This window comes from Dromaius novaehollandiae, chromosome 5 (genome assembly GCF_036370855.1).
Source record: "Dromaius novaehollandiae isolate bDroNov1 chromosome 5, bDroNov1.hap1, whole genome shotgun sequence".
Classification (NCBI taxonomy): domain Eukaryota; kingdom Metazoa; phylum Chordata; class Aves; order Casuariiformes; family Dromaiidae; genus Dromaius; species Dromaius novaehollandiae.
Genome location: NC_088102.1, coordinates 69,461,921 through 69,481,938, shown reverse-complemented (window position 1 = coordinate 69,481,938; position 20,018 = coordinate 69,461,921). Strand labels below are relative to the sequence as shown.

At 38.2% G+C, this 20,018-nt stretch overlaps 1 protein-coding gene across 4 annotated transcripts in view; it reads left to right on the top strand.

The window, feature by feature from the left end:
- Positions 1–18,057, top strand: part of KMT5B (lysine methyltransferase 5B) — a 30,136-nt gene extending 12,079 nt beyond the window's left edge. For 3 of the 4 annotated variants that reach the window (XM_064513219.1, XM_064513220.1, XM_064513221.1), the window contains exons 4-10: positions 7,675–7,840; positions 9,193–9,302; positions 10,738–10,904; positions 11,605–11,624; positions 11,801–11,937; positions 14,667–14,863; positions 15,383–18,057. In XM_064513219.1, the coding sequence (XP_064369289.1) occupies positions 7,675–7,840; positions 9,193–9,302; positions 10,738–10,904; positions 11,605–11,624; positions 11,801–11,937; positions 14,667–14,863; positions 15,383–16,851 (2,266 nt within the window). In that variant the 3' untranslated portion in view covers positions 16,852–18,057. Of the gene's footprint in view, positions 1–7,674; positions 7,841–9,192; positions 9,303–10,737; positions 10,905–11,604; positions 11,625–11,800; positions 11,938–14,666; positions 14,864–15,382 lie in introns of those variants that run through there. The other variant, XM_064513222.1, reaches the window with a different exon arrangement.
- Positions 18,058–20,018: the final 1,961 nt, after the last annotated feature.

Sequence of the window (20,018 nt, the reverse complement as noted above, 5' to 3'; positions counted from 1 at the left end):
TGATCGCATGGTAGAGTGGTGGCAAGAACCTGGTTGCATTTTCCTTTTTTTCCAGAAGCCATATAAAGAAAATCTCACACTTGACCTCTGTCTGAGGAATTGGTGTATGAGTTCTGTAAGCTCTTAAGTCAGTAATGTCTGAGAGAGTTGAAAGCTAGTTCTCAAAAGATTTCAATCAGCTCTCCCAGCGACTTTGTTCAGTGTTCCTCTGAAATCTCTTCTTGTCACGAGGGACTTGATGGACTGCATAAAATGTAGGTCTGGAAACTTCTTCTATGGCTTTACCCAAAAGTAACTTTTGCTTTTTTCATCTTGAATTTCCAAGGAAAAGCAGATGGTTTTCAGAGCTTCTGGCCCTCTTCATAGGCCATCCGGTCATTCTTCCCCCAAATCGGTAGCTCTTATCTTAGCAAAATAGTAGGATAGCAGTTAGTCTAAAAAACCCATGTGTTAGGAAGCGTTACGTTGTCAAATACAGCTATCCTAAGAGGTTTTTGTCACTTCTTGTTCAAATCCTGTTCAGCGAGATGCTTTTTGTGACAAAAGCTATCATGGTTGTAAGACTTACTTAGTCAGGTGTTTCTCCTGTTTGTAAAAACAAAACCCATTGTTTTGCACACTCTTTTCTGGATTGAAGCTTGTGTGATACCAGGGATTAAAACTTACACTTGCAAACAGCTGAGGAGGTTCTTGCTCATCTTACAATTTCATATTTTCAGGTGCATTCCCCTAGGCTGAAGAGAGTTTTGGAGGCACACACCTTAATGGCTAATGCACATTTTATTGTATCACAACCAAAGGTGTTATTATTTAAATCTTAAGCCAAACTCATGATAGTAATACTACTAGACTGTTACCTGTCACTTGCTGGTGTTTCCTGATTCCCTAAAGCTCTAGTGTCATGCTGGGGAGTAGTGAGCGCAGTTCCTGTCTTCTAAGTTTCTGAGTAATTTAGGAAGTGCCACAAGTTTTTATCTGTTTTACAGGAATCTAGATGTGTGTTTCCTAACTCCATACTGCTGCTTTCAGTGATGCTGTGAACCCTCAGGTGGTGGGGGTGGTTCTGTGTGATAATGTGAGGCTAAATGAACAGGCTTTAAGAATAGGTTTCCAGAGCAAACACGGCAAAGCGTTTGGGGATGTAGCATAGGTGCTGGAAGCTGCTTTCTCTCGACATGGTACCAAGAGCAAGTGCTGGATTTAAAGGGTAAAACATCGGTCATTCCTGATCTTGGCAGAGTACGTCACCCCGTACTTAGACTCTCTGTGTAGCGATAAAGACATGGGCAAAGTAGCAAATGCTGCGTTCCGAATCAGTTGCATTCAGGGGTCTGCGCTGGATCTCCGATCTGCTCCTCGGCTCGTTTCAGAATAGGAATAATTAAAGGGCTCAGTACTCATCCTGAATAAATGGAATTTGGAGGCAGAAAAAGCCATTTGGTTCCTGCTAAGTGAGGTCAGGTGGCCATGTAGCTAACTTTTGGTGATGTGGTGCTATGGAGGCACTGTGTGAGAGGTGCACAATCCTTTTACTTCACAACACACTGTTTCATACTGAAGCTTTTACCTTGTTCAGACCTAAATGTTTGTGTTTTTATTGTCAAAAATGATTTTGTTTGCTCGCTTTGGTCTAAAATTCTCTAATTTTTTAATTCTTGTTTTGATGCAATAATTTCATTCAGTAAAGTCTTCTAGTTTGCTTCTGCTTCTCCTCCTCTCTTCTCCTTCCCAAATACACAATGGCTATTTTGGAATTAACTGCTGCTGAATGTTTTGGATACGAAAAATACTACTCTTGTACAGTTTTTGTAGTTGCACCGTTAGCTGAACTTTAGTGTTTCATCTCCAAAAGATGGAGTGGGTTGCACACCTTCGTTATGCTAACTGCTAAATTAAATTTACCATGTGGAGTGGCAGAGGAGGAGTGAGGGAAAGTTTTTCTCAGTATTTATTAAATCAAACAAACACAAGAGATTTATTTGCTAATAGCATTAAGGAGAATGAAATTGTGTGGCTGTTGGAATTTTCTTTATTTCTGTTCTAGGCAGTATTTGAGCTTTGACCACACTGGTGTGTGTAGATTCAGTTCAAGAAATTTAAATAGAGGTGGATTATTTTCTTCATTAGAAAATAGCTTTAAATTTTGCCCTTCAAAAATTTCATTTTGTATGACTAGCTTTTAATAGAGGTACTCATACTACAAGTTGAAAAAAGATATAAGGCCAAAATTTGTATTAACTAGAGAAACTGTTTCCATGTTGGTTATAAATGGTTGATTTTTCAACTCTTGTTATATTGTGCTGTCTTGAATGTTTAAAGGCCTTGCAGCGTTAGCTTTTGTGCTGAATCTCTGACGTTAGTAAACAGTAACGTGCTGTCTTTCCACAGCCACTAAAATAAAATATCTTCTGAACAAAGTGCCTGTTGTTCAGAGGCCCCTGGGATGCTGTGTTTTGATAAATTCACTCTTTCTAATGTTCTCCAGTCAGCATTTAAGGAATAGGTTTAGCAGTGTAAGTCTTTATTGTGCATTAGTGCTGTGGCAGATACATGCACTGTGCGGAGTTCCATACGGGATCTCTTGCAGGGTCAGTTTATCCTTTTTGTTCAAACTCACTGCTGTCAGTGACTGAGCGAGGTACTGTGCTCCTGAACTTACCGGAACCTCTCCTTTAACTTCCTTTATAGGCAAGCATCTCACTGACCTTTGGCTTTATACCTTGGAGTTTCAAGATTAAGTATTCCCGAGGTAAGAGAAACCTGAGAGAGAGAAAGAGCTTTGCTTCCCCAAGCCGTTCTCCCAAGTCTTGCTTATTGACACCACCTCAGTTTGGCCCTTAAGTGGGATAAGACCATCTTCCAGCTGATTCGGAAATTGCAATGGCCTTAACTTTTTTGGATCTTGTTGACTAGGGGAAAAATAAGTATTTTGCAGGGACGTTTGAAAAGTTTCTATTTCAAAGCTTGTCAGGAAGAAGGGATATTAATCTTTCTTTAAAGATACTGTGGTAGCTGAGTCTTTCACTCTTAGCTTATTTTTGACAACAGACTGTTTTGCAGCAGACAGCATGCTCTGTGAGACTTGGCCCCCTCAGCTGCTTGTAGGATGGCTCAGGGGGTCTGTGCGTACGAGCAGGTTCAAATGCCAGAGAATCTTGTTCGGTTTCCATGAGGGAATCTAATAAAGGCACTGTTTATGGGAGCAAACCAGATGTTTGGATAAACATAATTCTGACTTTATTGCTTCTCTGTTTAGAGACTGGGTTGGTTGGCTTGTTTTGCTTGTTGGTTTTCTTTTGCTCTTTCCTATCTCTATTTTTCTTCTTTGAACTAGTCTCTTATTTATACTGGCATTAAAAGCCACTTTCTTTGGCTCAGCTTTTGTATATGTTTAGCTGTGGTTTCTCTGCAGGTTCTCTTTACGGTGTTGTTGAAAAACAGTTATGTAGCCACTTAGCAGATACTACATAATGCCATATGCCAGCGAGGAAGTCTTGTAACACCAAAAGCATAGTACCTGTTATTTCTGATAACTGATTGGCTTTCTGTTAGGTAGTACTGGGAAAGTACTGGGAAATTTAATGAATAAACTGCTTTTCTTAATAGTCCTGGAAGGAGTGAAGTGTCTAAACTAAAATACACCAGACCCTCAAATTCTTAAGGAAGACTCAACTTGTAGGGTTTCTTGGCATACTGGCTTCTTTCCTGTCTCCAGTCAGCAAGTACCTTTTATAGTCTGCATGGAAAGACACCTCTGATACTGAAATACTGATGCTTTGATGAGGAGTCTGGGTTGTAGTAGTCTGGATTAGTTCATAAGCTTTATATGCTTCCATATACATCATTGGAGCATACATTTGTATGCTCCCATATACATCATTGGAATCAGGTGCAGTTTGTGTGCTGTTGAGCTTTGAACAACTTGGGCTCACTCTGAAATGTGTCCTTACATTTCATCGAGTTGGGAACCCTTGAAGCAAGATGCTCAACATCACGTTGTTGGGTTCTAATGCCCTTCTGTGTATTTGTGGACAATTATGTTGCTTGACTGGACTCCTTTATATCTTTTGGTGTCACCTCTGTCTTGTCACCATGTAAAAAAAGCTCAGTAAACCATTTTGATAGAGATGCACTGGAGAGGTTGCCTCAAATGCATGTTCTTTTGAAGACCTAGTTTGTGTTTTAAGTTTCAAGTGCTTGTATACTGCCTAACACTCATCTAATCATTTAATGTTTTAGAGGTTTTTTTTACTGTCCCTTCACCCACTCCCTGTTTCCAGCCTTCTTTGTGATCTTGTCAAGAGTTGGGCACATGCTGACTATCTGTATTTATAAAGAATAGTGTTACATGAGTTGCTGCTAGACGTGTAAAGGAGTTCTGCTGGCAGCGTGGGATGCATGAAATGAGAACCTGTAGAAACATCTGCTGAACGGGGTCCATGGAGGCACATGGGTGGCTCTTTAAAGTGTAGGTGTCCCATTCTGAGCTGCCTAAGGTAGAAATAAATTTCTAGTCAGCCTTTCAGAACAGTATGTGGTGGAACACTTGAAATTTGAGAGTCCCTGTTGAGCTATTAGGTATGTTTCTATTTGCTAGATGATGTAGGGTGTTGATTTTTTTTTCCATAGACTCATCAAGAGTCACTGTTTAGCCTTAATGTCTGCCTTGCTTTTTTCTGAAGTTTGAGTTGATACTGGTTTCTTTTGCTGAAAGCTGACCAAGCTTCTCATTGATAATGTTGATAAAGCAAGCATGATTGTGTCTTATCAGCACATACAGTGCCTGTCTCAGATGCTAATGTAATACCGAATGTGATGGTTTTCCTACTTATCTTTGCTGCTGCAGATAACTTGGCTTAAAAAAAAAAACAAAAAAAAAAGGCAGTGCGTTTCCACACATAAAATAAAAAGGAGAGGGAAGTCATTCACTTAGCCCAGCAAGAATACAAATAGCTGAAGACCAGTTATTTGGAGGAAAACCCACAGAATTTACTGCCATAATGTTTACAATTAAATGTGTGCACGAAATGTTGGCCTGTTATGTTTTTGCATGTTGATATGCTTTGTAGTTCTGGTGATATAAGTGCAATTGGTTCCTTGTGGGTAAGACTGTTCCTGATTTAAACTGAAGATGAGAGCAAGTCCTATCCTGAAACTAGTCGGCTTCAGTTTAGGCTATATCATTATGAATACTCTTAATGTCTGATGAAGCTCTGAGAGTTAGAACGATCAAATCTGGGAAAGGTCTCCCCTTTCTAGGAGGACAGGGAGGTTTCTCCTTCTTCTATCTGACTGACAGTTGAGGGAGATTTCCCTATATTACAAAACAGAAATAATAATGCTAGTGTTGTCTGTAGTCTAAAGAGATTTTTCTTCCATAATGAGGTCTCAGCAGCTTGTTAAAAACAGTTAACTCTTAGTAGAGATGGGATAGAAATGTCCTTTAATGAAGAACTATTTTGAAACTTCTTGGCGTGATACTTCCTGCAATTTTCAGTGGGTATGTTTTAGAAGTGCGTCATCTATTTCTTGACCAAAACCAAAAAACTTGCTATCTTGTTGGATGTTATCCCAGCCAGCAGAAAGTTCATCTAACGCCTTCTCAGAGCTACTCGCCATATCTTCTGCTGTGAAAGCTGTAAGAGTTTTGCTGATGATATTTGCGGTATTCATAAGATCTAAAGAAAGGCTGAGTCATTATATTACAAGGAAGTTTTTCAAATGGCACATGCCTGGATGATAGTTCTGTATAACAGCAGTACCATGGAGCGCCGATAACCTGCGTTGCCGGTGGAAGTGGTATTGCTCTTATGAGGTCTTTCCTTATTGCATCAAGGGCATACATACAGAATTTTTCTCCTAATGAAGGAAGTTGAATTTTCTTCATTGTTAGTTATTTCTGATTAAACATTTCCTATTTTACAAGGTAAAATAAAATCGGAGTACGCAACACTTAGCGTCTTTTGTTCCTTCAAACAAGTTGCGTATAAGGGGCACATCTTTCTTGGTCTTCTCAAAATAAGTCACTGGCAACTTTTAACATGTTAAAATGAAGATAAGCCAAGTGATACAGTAATTTTAAAAAACAGGATATCAGCGAGGGAGATTATAAGGTTTCTTTAGATTAACTTCAAGAATTTATTTCCCTTTGTTTACATCTGTCGTTAAATACAGATAACAAATACTCTAGCTGGTAAGTAATAGGAAATAGAATCAGTCTCCAGTGAAGATAATGAAGCTAGTACACACTTAAAGAAACAAGTAATGTGTCTTGTGGATTCATTCAGGAGGTATTAACTTGCTTAACACTTTTACTGTTATGCAGTGTAAGCAAGTAAGTGTGAGCTGTGTGGTTTAAAACAAAAAACAAAAAAGAAAAGCTGCAAAAAATGTTTCTAGTGACCCTAGAAAATCTTTATCTTTGGAAAGAATGTCGTTGGGTGTATTGTATGCTCAAAAAAGCAAATATCCTTTTCCCTCTCCCCCTGAAAATACACATGGATATGTGTTCAGTCAGAGGCAATATATAGGAATTTGGCATAATCTCTAAGCAAATTTTGCTTTTTTCTTGATGGCTTTGTATCCTAGAAATGGGCCTCTTGGTCCTTGCAGTCATGTAGGGCACTGTTTTTTGTCACTAACTGTTTCTGTTGAAGATGTGAAGGGTATTTGTCTTAAATATCACGCTTTAGGGAAGCCTCTACTTCTCTGCTAATACAGAGGATTTTACTTCCAGATTTTTGTCTACCCATGAATTTTGGCTAACTAGGTTTCCTTTAAGCCAATTTTTTGGAAAGACTGTTACAGTCACACTGGCTTGTGGAACATGACTTTTGTGCAGATGTAATACCTGTGCTGTGTGCTCCTGCTTATAGATACTTCCCATGTAGTCTTTGAGAGGCATGTTTTATATGAATGCAAATACTAAGTTTGCAGTCCACATATAAATCCTTATAGTGGATTTGTCAATATCATATGGTTTTGCTAAGGCCACAGTTGATTTGTAAACAGTCATCAAAGTGGCTGGTTTTTTTTTTCCCCTCTGTTTGAGGTTTTTCTTCTTATTGAGTCTTTTCAGTTGCACTGCCTAGCTGTTGTAGGTTCTTTCTATTTAAAAATTGTTAGCATAGCATGTGAGGCTGTTGAGACCTGAAACTTAACAAGAACCTCTTCCCCCCACACAAGAAAACGCCCCAGCAACAAGAAAATGCAGAACTGTGTCTAGATCCTTTGATATCAGGGTATGGGGAAGCTTACAGCATTTAATTCATTTGCTGGACTTTTTTGCCTCTGCAGTACTCTTACTGATAGTAAATTGATTGGGAAAGTAAGGACAACAAAGCTTTTGTTGTATTTGCTCTTTAGCTGCTTCTTTCCAAATGATAGGTGTTGAAAACAGCACAATATTATTCTTCACCGGTTAATCTCATTGGAGACTTGTTTTGTAAATAAATTTTGCCTCTCAAGAGAATGGAGAGTTTCAGACTTCCAAGTAGGATGCTTGGCTTTACCTTTGGAGACCTGGAAATGAGGGTCTGTGATTTGACTATGTAACTGTCAGTTTCTTTTTGCTAGGAGTTAAACATTTATATGGTTAGCAAAAGAACTCTGTACTGTGAGGAAGATTTGAGAATGAATAACAGTGGACTGGAATAGCTTTATTCTTTATTTCAGATTTCGACCTATAAAAGGAAGGCAAGAAGAACTAAAAGAGGTGATTGAACGTTTTAAGAAAGATGAGCACTTAGAAAAAGCCTTCAAGTCCTTGACGTCAGGTGACTGGGCCCGGCACTATTTTCTTAACAAGAACAAAATGCAGGAAAGGTTGTTCAAGGAACATGTAGGTGTATTTGTAATTAATGTGCTTTTTCAGATGGTTGAAAGGCTAAGAAAATGTATTAACAAGTTTCTTAGGAATGCAGTAGTAGTAAAGGAAAGTAATCCACTGCTCTGTTATACCTTACTTGTTTGATTGCTTTTTAACAGGAACTTTCTTTTGGTTTTTCAAACCCAGATAGCTCAAAAAGAGGGGGGAAGAAAAAGCGAACTTTCCATTGCCTTTGATTTAATAGCACATGTAGAAAGGAAAACGTGCTCTCCTGCTGTTGGCCTAAGTCATAAGCAGAAGAGAGAAGCCCTACTTCTAGGAAACAAGAGTTTTGAGGGTTTATTTCATTCTTTGACAGATTTTTCTTTTCATCTACAACTATTGTAAATGAAATTAGGGGCCACAGAAAGACAAAGAAAAAGCGAGAAACCTCACCACCTTAAAATGTAGGGGGTTTTACTGGTACAAGGGCTTTATGTGGGAATACAGTTTCCTCTAACTCCACTTACCACACTCCCAACCCCCCCCCCTTTTTTTTTTTTAATATAGTAAAGGATGTTGATACTCAAAAGTTGCAAGGAAATCTTAGTATTTTTTTTTTTTACTTCAATACATGAGTCAGGAACAAGAATAACTTTTTTAGTTGTTTTTAGATACAACCAAAAGGAATTTGGCCTTTTCCCTGGTCTAAAACATAAAAGAAGTAGCAGTCTAGAAAAAACTTGACAGCAAATTCTGCCTTCCCAAGATTGTCCTGTTGTCCCAATTCTGCATTCCCAAGATTGATCATCCCAAGATGTTTGAGTAGTATAGGCTCACTTTGACTAAAGCTGCTGAAAGGAGCAACTTGAAGAGAACTGATGGAGCAGTCCCTGAATGGTCTTCTCATGGACAGTGATGTCTCACTGAGAACTGGAAAGAATAAAATTGGACTGTACAACATTGTTATGAAGTATGAGTCTCAGTGGTTCTTGAAGATCTGAGCAGAATTCTTGAACACAAATATTCAGTGACTTTAACAAGAAATTACTCATTTTCACTGGTCTGCTCTGCCATTCAAGGCATCTTTAGTTGTTTTTTTTTTTTTTTTTTAATCTTTAGATATTCAGGTGATCCATGCAAACATTCTTGCTAGACACTTTGAAGAAATAAGACTTCAACATAATGTGTGTAATTAAAACTGTAATCAGAGTGTCTCAGGAAATTTGGGATGTGCATTTAGCAAACAACATTTCTTTACAATATCTATTTCACACGTGTTTTTTTTCCCCCCAAGTTAATTGACTTTCATTATCTTTATATAGAAGCATTCCTGACTCTTTGTTTTGCTTTTAACAGAACAGTGCTGTTTTCTTTCGTTGCAGGTATTTATTTATTTACGAATGTTTGCAACTGACAGTGGGTTTGAGATACTGCCTTGTAACCGGTATTCTTCTGAGCAAAATGGAGCCAAAATTGTTGCAACAAAAGAATGGTGAGTGGCATAATTTACTGTTGCTATTTGTGCCAATTATTTTGAAGGATGTATGCTAAAAAAAAGTATATTAAAGTGTAACATAACATTAAAACTTCAACTAGTAAAATATAAAGCTAAGTTTTCATATTTCTACTTCTGGAGCAATTTTTTTTTAACAATACACATATCTGTAAGATGACAAATTATATATTGGGGCTTAGCCATGCAGTTTTCTGTATACAGTTTTGAGTCGTCTTGTTTTCTGTCAGTTAACTAGTTTCCTCAAATCAATTAGTCATTAGACTCCTGTGAGAAATGCATCCATGTCAAGATTCTGGTCATATTGGGTTTGTTATATAACAAACAATTGTGGGGAAAATGAGTCTTTTGCCATTGTGAAATTGAGGGGTGTTATGTTTGTATTTTCATTGTGCAAGATAGGTCTCTCCTAGAGACACAGAATCAGGACTCTGTGTTTCCCCGTCTCGTTTTGTAAGGTCTGAGTTTCATGATGTGCATGTCAGAGGCAGTGCCAGCAGATCCTTGAACTAATCCAGCTTTTAAAACAAAATCCCCTCTTCCTCCCTTCTCCCCCAGCAGCATTTCTGTTGTTTGTTTTGCTGTGTGGCCATACACAGTCACAACAGCACCTCTGAGAGAATAATACGCTTTTGTGTGTGGGCTGGGAGTGAGTGGCTAGGCATTCGGCTGGCAGTGTTAGAAGTGAGCTGCGCTTTTACTGCGGGGCTCTGGCCTCAGTTCATGGGAGAGGAAGCTTTAAGGAGGTCAAGGCCAGTTTCTAGCCCCTCACGACTGGTGCTGGAAGTTTGGCAATCACAGAACGTAGTATAATCAGTATTTCCTTTTGGATTTTGTTTGTTTGTTTGAATCCTCCCCCTTGCTGACTCTTTGGGGAGGAAGCGTTGTATTAGGTGTGTTGAAAAATGAAGTCATTTTTCTTGCCCATTAACCCTCAAAATTTTGAGTGACCTTCTGAGAGAGAAGCAGGAAGCCTGCTTCAAAGCCCTGTCAATATCCAAAAAAGTCAGACACACAGCTAGTAGGATGCTCAGCATTCTCTGAAAAGGAGTTTTGCACTTAAGACTTGGCTTCTGTTTTGTGTCCTTTAAGTACATTCAGAATCTTTGTGTTCATCCTTGTGATTATGATTATTCATCATAATCTGAGAATGGCCTCCCTAAAAGCAACTTGACAGCAGAAACACTGCCCTCACAAGAATGTGGAAGTTGTCCATGTGTGTCTAGGCAGAGCATTCAGTGCCACTAATCTGCACGCTGCTGTGAATTAAAACACAGTTTTTTCAGGGGTTGAGAGATGCATTAGGAAGAACTTCCTGTCATTGACAACTTTTCTTTTGTGAAGATATTCCATGGTATACTTTTGAATTTTCGACATATGTTTTCTTACTTCTACTACTCTCCTTACCCCAAAGGAAACGGAATGATAAAATAGAATTACTTGTGGGCTGTATTGCTGAACTATCAGAAATGGAAGAAAACATGCTGCTGAGACATGGGGAGAATGACTTCAGTGTCATGTATTCCACACGGAAAAACTGTGCTCAGCTGTGGCTTGGTCCTGCTGCATTTATCAATCACGGTGAGTTACAAGGATACCAGAAGTGCTAAATGACACAAGCAGTCCTCTTCAGAAGGATTATTCTATGCAAGATAAACCACACGATAGTGAAGAGAACATGCCTGACTTTTGTCCTTTGACTGTAACTGACGTAATTTGGCATACTGCATTAGTGCAGGACGTAATCCTGTTGGGAGTTTCCCGAACCAGAAAGAATGGGCTATCTACTGGGAAGTTCACTGGAGGCTCTGGGAAGTGACACTTCCTTCCTTCACAGAGGCTTTGGAACTGGCAGCTGAACTAGTGGAGCATATTGTAGCCTACCTTGAATTCTTGCTGTAGCTAATCAGTGAACTTGGTCTATAGTATTGTATTTTTTAGATGAGCTTTGTACTTTCACCTTTTACACAGAAACTTCTTAGATACTGTTGCATTTTTAAGCTCAAGGAGAAACAGGTAGGATTTAAGATAAATCTTGTTACCTTAAAGAAAAGGGAAGTTGAACATTTGGGACAGCAAAGAAAAGCTCAGAAACCAAACTATATCAAAACAGGCATCTTCTGATATACAGCTTTATACAGTACTAACAGAACTCCCAATATTTAGTTGAGATTCTAGAGTTAATGAAGTCAGAGTGAATCCTTACTTTAGATATCTACAACTATTCATGTTTCAGGTCTTATCAACAGTTAATTGACTTTATCTTTTGGACCTTTTTCAGATTGCAGACCTAACTGTAAGGTAAGCAGAAAACTAAAAAGAAATAAATAAATAAAGCAACCCACCTAATTTTTTCCCCTTATCCCTGCACCTTTTCCTCCCCAACTGTTTTATTTTGTTTTCTAATTGAAATGCTGTTCAACCTTAACGATTAGCCTTTCTTCTTCTGTCCGCCTTCCTGTCTTCTCCTTCCCCAGTTTGTATCAACTGGCAGAGATACAGCGTGTGTGAAAGCTCTGAGAGATATTGAACCCGGAGAAGAAATCTCTTGTTATTATGGAGATGGCTTTTTTGGAGAGAATAATGAATACTGCGAATGTTACACCTGTGAAAGGTATACGTTGATGTAAATAAGTTTCAGGTGGAATTGGGCATGTTCAGGATATTTTGTGATGCTGAAGGTACTTGATTATGAGCAGTCAGACTTTCCGAAACGTTGTCATTACTTTCTGATTATTCATTAAAATGACTTTCTAAGTTGTTACTGAATGGTCACACAGGTTTTTTTTGTTTTTGTTTTTTTAGTCCCTCTCTGTCCTGTAAGCAACCCAAAGTGAGAACAACTAAGATTCTTGCACGTATTTGTATTACATAAAGGAATAAAGTGGAATTGCAAAGAAAAGACTAGACAGCAGTTACAGACAGTTATCAGACAATTAGTAACTTACTCCCAACTACTGCTCTTATTTCCACCAGTAAAAGCAAATTTCGTTCATGTTTTCTGTGTTGTTCTGATGGGAACAGGCAAAGTAGTTTTTTACTATATGTGAGTAGAACTTGAGAGTGTATGTATTTGTGAAGATCTACTGGTTTTGGACAGTATCTGCTTATGTCTGTCCATTGCACAATAACAGGAAGCTTGTTTCTTTGTTTTTCACCTATGTTATCCCAACCTAGCTTCTTCATAATATCATTTGGAAGAATTTCCTAATCTTTTTCTGACCTGTTGAAGCTTCTGTTACTGTAAGCGTAAACAGAGGTTCAGCATCATTTGTGAATCACCTAACTCTCTGTTTTAGCAGAAGGAGCTGCAGAGAAGCTATGACAACTCTGTTTGAGCTAACTATAGAAGGAAGAAAGGTACAAAGGACAAAGTATTAATCATATTTAGAAATAGCTTAATGCACCCACATATAAGTAGTTCAGTAATCCTACCTTCATTTTTCTTAGCTAGTTTGGTCACTAAACAATTCCAGCAATTGAAGGGAAAATCTTTTGGTATGGACCTCCAAGCTCATATGTCTTGGTAGGTCAAAGTAAAAAAAATATAGTCTCAGACTTTATCTAGATAGCTACTAGTAAAAATGTATTTCACTTCTGGGAGCTCTTAAGTATTGAATAAATGTTTGCGCAAACATAGTCATTTGTTTCTTGCTGCTTATTAGCAGTGATGTTTGGATTGATAGGTGTTTGTTTTTTTGTTTTTCCTGCCCCTCACGTTCTTCACTGTGGCTTTCAATGTAACGGGAGCATACTTCCTCTTTCAAGACAGACCAATTTCATGTGTCAGAATGTTTTCCATACCTTTATATTTTCATGTATTTAAAAACTTGTATCACTGTCACACTGTAAAACTTAACACTTGTGTAATTCCAACTTTAAGAATCTGCAGGCTGTGCTACACCAGTCAGATAGGAGAAGTTTGAACGTAAGGGGACTGAGCAAGGGAAAAATGTGTCCTTAGCAGAACTCGTGAGCCACCTTAATAGATAGATGCCTGTAGTATGAGAAATGAAATACGTAGACAAGCCACCAGACTCTTTGTATATCACCAAAATGAATTTTTAAGTGACACAATTATGACTATGATGTAAAGAGGGTTGATTTGTAACATTAAAATGTTAGACTTCTGAGAGCCTGTCAGATACGTTTGTGGGGAGGTGGACAGGAGGGTAGCTCTATAGTCCCCCCCCCCCCCCAACCTCCAAAAATCCTTACCTATGTAATGTGCATATCTTTGCATATGTGCATATATGCTGTTAGGTGAGCATGTTTGTCCGTGCTGACTAACTGGGATAACTGGGCGCCAAATAAGACAGACGTAGCAGAAGACAGTTCTGGCTGTCTATGGCACTGTTCATGTCTGGTCTGAAGCGGCTGTTGTTTGTGCTAGGTTCTGTCTAGTGTCTTATTTTAGCTGCCTGTAATTGGCAGAACTGGAAATAATACTGAAAGAATGTTCCGTATCAAACATCAGTTAATTTGAGGGAAAATACTGTGCCTGCATAATAATGTTTAACCCTGTAGAGCTCAAGAACTTCTGTGGACTCTCTCTGGTGCACTTGTGATTAAGGTTTGGAGGTTTTCTTCGGGTGCAATACACTGGAATCCAAACAGAAGTTTTAATTTTAATTCTGTGAAGTGCAAAACTGTTGAACAAGTAGGTCTGCACTCTACTGAACCTACTGAATGAGTAGGTATTAAGGGTACCAAAGGGATCCTTGCAGTGGTGGTTGAAGTGCAAGAATTCTTATCTCCATCCTTTTCCGTGATTACTTTTGGAGTACGAGGGGAGTTCCAAGCTTGCCCAGCCACTTAAGATTCATGATAAACGCATGAACGGAGTCTTTCAGTTCCAAAGAAAGACAGACCTAGGTGAAAATTTTATTCTACTTTATGTCATTTATAACTCTTGCTGATGCAGTAACAAGCATTATAACTGGAGCTGGCACTTTTTTTTTTTTTTTTTTTAACTAAGTGGATGTGATTAGATAAAAATAATCCTTTTAAGTTGTTACCCAAGTTAATATCAAATAGTATTTTGAATTACTGTATTTCATTTTCACCTATGTAATTTGATTATGAAGTGTTCCTAAAATAGACAAAAAGCAAGAGGAGGAAAAAAAATATTTTTGCATTTCCCCAGAAATAAATGGGAGGTTGTTCTGCCCATCTTACTGAAATGACATACCTATGTAGATATTTGATTGAAACAGCCACAAAATGCTAATAAATTCAGCAGTTATGGCCTTGTTTATCTAAATATACCTGGGATTGTATATGAAATGAAGTTCTAAACTTATATTAGTAGTTATTAATATATGGTGTCTTTCTCTTTTGTAGACGTGGAACTGGTGCTTTTAAATCAAGAGTGGGATTGCCAGCACCTACTCCTGTGATTAATAGTAAATATGGACTGAGAGAAACAGATAAACGATTGAACAGACTTAAAAAGTTGGGTGACAGCAGCAAAAATTCAGACAGCCAATCCGTCAGCTCTAACACTGATGCAGATACCACTCAGGAAAAAGCTAATGCAAGTAAGCAAGGAGAAAAGTTGGAGTGCGGGATAAAGGTGTCATAAAAAAAATGAAAAATTTCCAGTGATGGACTTGCTCTCTTAGTGTTGAGCTGCATCTCAAATACTTCTGGGTTTTTAGATCAGTAATGTATTCTGGAATTCAAAGGTAATTTATATAGCAAATGACCAGTTTTCCTGAAGTATTTCAAGAAAACAAGATGATACTTTCTTTTCTGTGCATTTATATCAAGAACTAATCAGTGTCATGTTTCTAAACATGCCAGTAGTAAGATACCTGATGATAATGGGGCGGGGGTGGGAAGTATACCTGAAATTTAGATGTACTTTGGGTTTGTTTGACAATTCCATTTAGGTCTGAGCTGCGAGTTGAGCAGTCTTTCTGCTTCTGAATACTATCTTGCATGTCTCGCGCATTTTGATTAAGAACATTAAAATAAAATAACTACTGTATTTGGGGGGGAACCTTAAGTTAAATCAGTGTCATAATACAATCTTTTCTTTTTTTTTTCTTTCACAGCTAACAGGAAATCTTCAATTGGCGTAAAAAAGAATGGCAAGAGTAGAACATTAACGAGACAGTCTATATCAAGAATTCCAGCATCATCAAATTCTACCTCATCTAAACTAACTCATATAAATAATTCCAGGGTACCAAAGAGACTGAAAAAGCCTGCAAAGCCTTTACTTTCAAAGATAAAGTTGAGAAATCAGTGCAAAAGGCCAGAGCAAAAGAATGCTTCCAGAAAGCTCGAAATGGGAAATTTAGTCCTCAAAGAGCCTAAAGTAGTTCTGTATAAAAACTTGCCCATTAAAAAGGATAAAGAGTTGGAGGGACCAGTCAAAGTTGCAGTCTCTAGCGGATGCTTAACAAGGCACGCAGCAAGAGAATATAAACTGAATTCTGTGAAAGGTGCTCATGAGCATGGTGATATACCACCCTGCACATACATAACAAGGAGGTCAATGAGAACAAGGATGAATTTGAAGGAGACCTCTGACATAAAGCTTGAACCAAATATGTTGGATAGCTATAAAAATAATTTGACCGGAACACGATCGGACGTTTTGGAGCAGCAGGCTCACGCGATAAATGAAAATGACCTGGCTCATGGAACATCACATAAAGGGGAGGGGAGGTGCCAGAAAAATGATGCAGGCATGTCGAAAAAGAAATCTCGACAAGGAAAACTTGCGAAACCATCTGCAAAAACAGAAGAAACTGATCTTACGCACAATACACCTGTTAAAGATGAAGTACCAGATTTGATCAGCTCTCATTCAGAACATGGAGAAAGGAATAATGTAGTGGACACAGCTGTTGGCTATAAAGACTGTATCCCTGGATCTGGTGGCTGCTCTGTTGTAACATCTGACAATTTTAAAGCAAAGGACAGCTTTAGAACTGCAAAAAGTAAAAAGAAAAGACGAATCACGAGGTATGATGCACAATTAATTCTTGAAAATAGCTCTGGGATCCCTAAACTGACTCTTCGTAGACGCCATGATAGCAGTAGCAAGGCAAATGACCAAGAAAATGATGGAATGAATTCTTCAAAAATAAGCATCAAATTAAGTAAAGACCATGAAAAAGATAATAATTTATATGTAGCAAAGCTAAATAATGGGTTTAACTCAGGATCAGGCAATAGTTCAACAAAATTAAAGATACAGCTAAAACGAGAGGAAGAAAACAAAGGGACGTACCCTGAGGACCTTCATGAAAATGGTATGTGTTGTAGTGAAACTCTCTCCCTTTTGGAGTCAAGAATGGAGGTAGATGATTATGGTCACTACGAAGAGGAAACAGCAGGTGAATCTTCATCAGAAGAGGATGATGAAGAGGAGGATGACTATGACGATGAATTTGATGACTTTATTCCTCTTCCTCCAGCAAAGAGATTAAGGCTCATTGTTGGCAAGGATTCAATAGATATTGATATTTCTTCCAGGAGGAGAGAAGATCAGTCTTTAAGGCTCAATGCATAAGCTTATAGGTCTTAAACTGACCAGGATGTCATTTTTAAAAAAAAAGCAAACAAAAAACCCAACAAAAATTCCATTTGATTATTCCTCAACTGAAGAACTTTCTGAAAAACTTAGTGGCAGCACTTCTTTATTGTTTATTCACCTATCAACATAATATTGTAGAAAGTGTACAGCATACCGACTCTTCTTAAGTCTGATTTGTGCAGATTTTTATTGTACTTTTTAATAGCCTTCTTATGTGCAATTCTGAGTTAGAGTAAGAGGTAATGCTCTGTTGTAAAATAAAGGCTCAAGCAAAGTTATGAAATTGCATCAAATCTTTCCATGCAGGACAATGAGAATACAGTGTGGCTACACAATTATTTTTGATCCGTAAGAGCGTTAGTTTGCTCTTACAATATTTGACTAAACAATAAAAAAAAATCATAGTAGCAGCATATTAAGGTTTTCTAGTATATGTTAATATCACCAGCAATGATCTACAGCTTTTCGATTTATTTGCTAGATGTTTTTCCCCCTTGGAGTTTGTCAGTTTTAACACTGTATGCTGTCCCAGACGTACTGTTTGTGGCCTTTGTTATAGTAGCAAACCGTTGGTTGGAAGTCAAATTGATTTCTTTAAAAAAAGAAAAAAAAATAAAAGGTGTTGACAATTTGCTGACTTTTTAGTACATTATATGTACAAGGGTAGCAGTATGCAGAATAAAAGTTTGGATATGGTGTATTTATTGCTTGTTATGTAAATTAAACACCTTGTATTTAACACTTTTCAATACTTTTAGATAAAATTGTTCTTTGCAAGAATGATTGGTGCTTATTTTTTCAAGAATTTGCTGTGAAACAATGTGATTACAACGGGCAACATTTATCCGATGAACTGCAGCGATCCTAAATTGGTTCTTCATATTTTTCTGTTGCACTTGTAAAATGCTACAAGGAATTTAAAGAAAATCTATTCACTTTAACTTATGATAGTTTTATGAAATTTTAAAAAAAAACAACTAAGTCACAGCTTTTGTTCTGTGGTAACCTATAAAAATGTTTGTCTTTTAAGAACCAGTTGTAAAAGACTGAAAAAATATGTATATGTTGTAAATATTTGTGTGTTGTGAGAAATTTTGTCATAAGAAATTGAGATAACTTGCCAGAAGGGTTTTTAAGTTTAGAAATACATTCATGCCAATAAAATAGGAAATTGTAAACCTAGTTTTAAACTCTGCATCAGTTGGAGTCCTTTTGCTCTTATGTAGTTCACCTGATACTTCAGAGTCTACTTTATAACAACAGCTTCAGGGCAATCTTTGGCTCTTTTGTTTTTAATAAAAGAACGACAGGAAAACTTATTTCTTCTGGGGAGAAATGAACTTGTTCATATGTGTAAATCATAAGTGACTAATAGATAAGCTATTTCTCTGAAACAGGTCTAAACTGTCTTTGGCTAAAATGATTGTCATAATTGTATGGCACTTTGGTGTATGGTATTTACCTGCTTAAGGTTTAGAGGTGTTTGTATTGAGGGGTGTGGAAACAAAAGTCATATCGGAAAACAAGCGCTGCTGGATCAGTTTAATCCCCTTGAAATATTTAGCTGCACAGTATTTTCACGTCAAGTCCAGTGCTCCCTGCGCAGCAGAGCAAGCACTTGAGTTGCCTGATGACTGCCTTACCCAGGTGTGAAAGCAGTCGCTTTCAAACAGGAGCTGATCTTGATGGTTAAGCCATCTCTGACCCTCAAAGAAGTGAAGGATTTCTCAAATAATTCCTTCAAAATACAATTCAGTAACTTGGTTGACTGCAAATCAAATGGTAGAATCTTCTGCTTTCCTCTCATTTCCCTTCTCACAGTGGAGAATGAAGTGTAGAATTAAACGTAATACTTGTAACTTGGTTTTATAATGTCCCTTCTTTGTTAAAGGACAGCTCTGTATCTCATGCGCAGAGGAGTATAACAAATGCATAGGCCTGTATGTAATGCACAGCCTCTTCTGTCAGACTTGGGGTTTTTAGGTCCTGGAAGACTGAGCACCAGTGCTTTGGTAAGTATGCTGCTCTTTCTGACTACCGAGTCGGCCACAGTGGATTCTCTGGCAGGATTTTTAGGTTTACTGTAGGATATAAAAGTGAGTTATTAACGATCAGGTTACAGCAGGAATAGCTGGCTTATTAAGTTTACTGTATGCTGGGAAGTTTACCAGCAAACAGTTATGTCAAATAGCACTAGTACAACTATTTCAGCAAGAACTCGCTTGTGTTTTAACTGGGTGGCTCCGATTCACCTCTTTCATCCCATGATCAGTTCTTTGTGTTGCTGTTTTGAGTCTTTGCGGCCCACCGTGCTTGCGGACTCGTGCTGAACGGGGCTGTGGCAATCTGGGTTTCTAGTGTGGAGCAACTGGTTTGCAAATTCATGAGTCATCTGGGCAATTGAGAAAAGGGGGTTGATGCAGCAAGTAGATGTTGCCGGCTGTTGTTGGTATTGACCAAGTATGCTCAGTAGCAGGCTTAGAGCTTGCTAAATAAGCATCAAGTGATGAAAGTGGATGATGAAACAGGTATGAGAAAGTTGCAAGAGACTGCTGCCCTCAGAGGTGGAAACCTCTCTTGGAGTTGATGTTCCTACCAACTGAGCCTTGTACTTCAGCCAACCCCTGCATGGGCTGGCTTTTTGCTTGGCTTGGGCTTTTTGCTGAAAGTAGTACAAATAGCTGTTCAGACATCAAGAACTCTAGATTGCTCTTGTTCAGTGAGCAAGTGGTTTGTTTTTGGAGAATTTAGAACAAACATATTCATCTCCTGGGTGGGCAGGTCAGTCAGACATGTCCTGCTGCACAGATTTTGGCATTACAAATCACCTTGGGAACAGTAAGTTAATTAAATGCATTCCCCAAGTTGATCAGGTAGGAAGGGTGTCGCACAACCCCAGTATTTTGTCCTTCCTCAGCCACAGAAAATACAATTTTTTTTTCCTTCATTTGTTCATTGGCAGATCAGTGTTTCCTTAACAGTAGTTGGGGAAGATGAACAGCGTTTGTGGCACATGTCTGGGACCTTGCAGGTTGCAAGCAGGGCTGTTTCTTGCTGTCCTATCCAGGTGACAAAGCAGTGCAATGCTTTAGCAGTTTGGCTCTCAGGGACTCTGTCTAGCCTTTGTGGCTCTATTTCCCAAG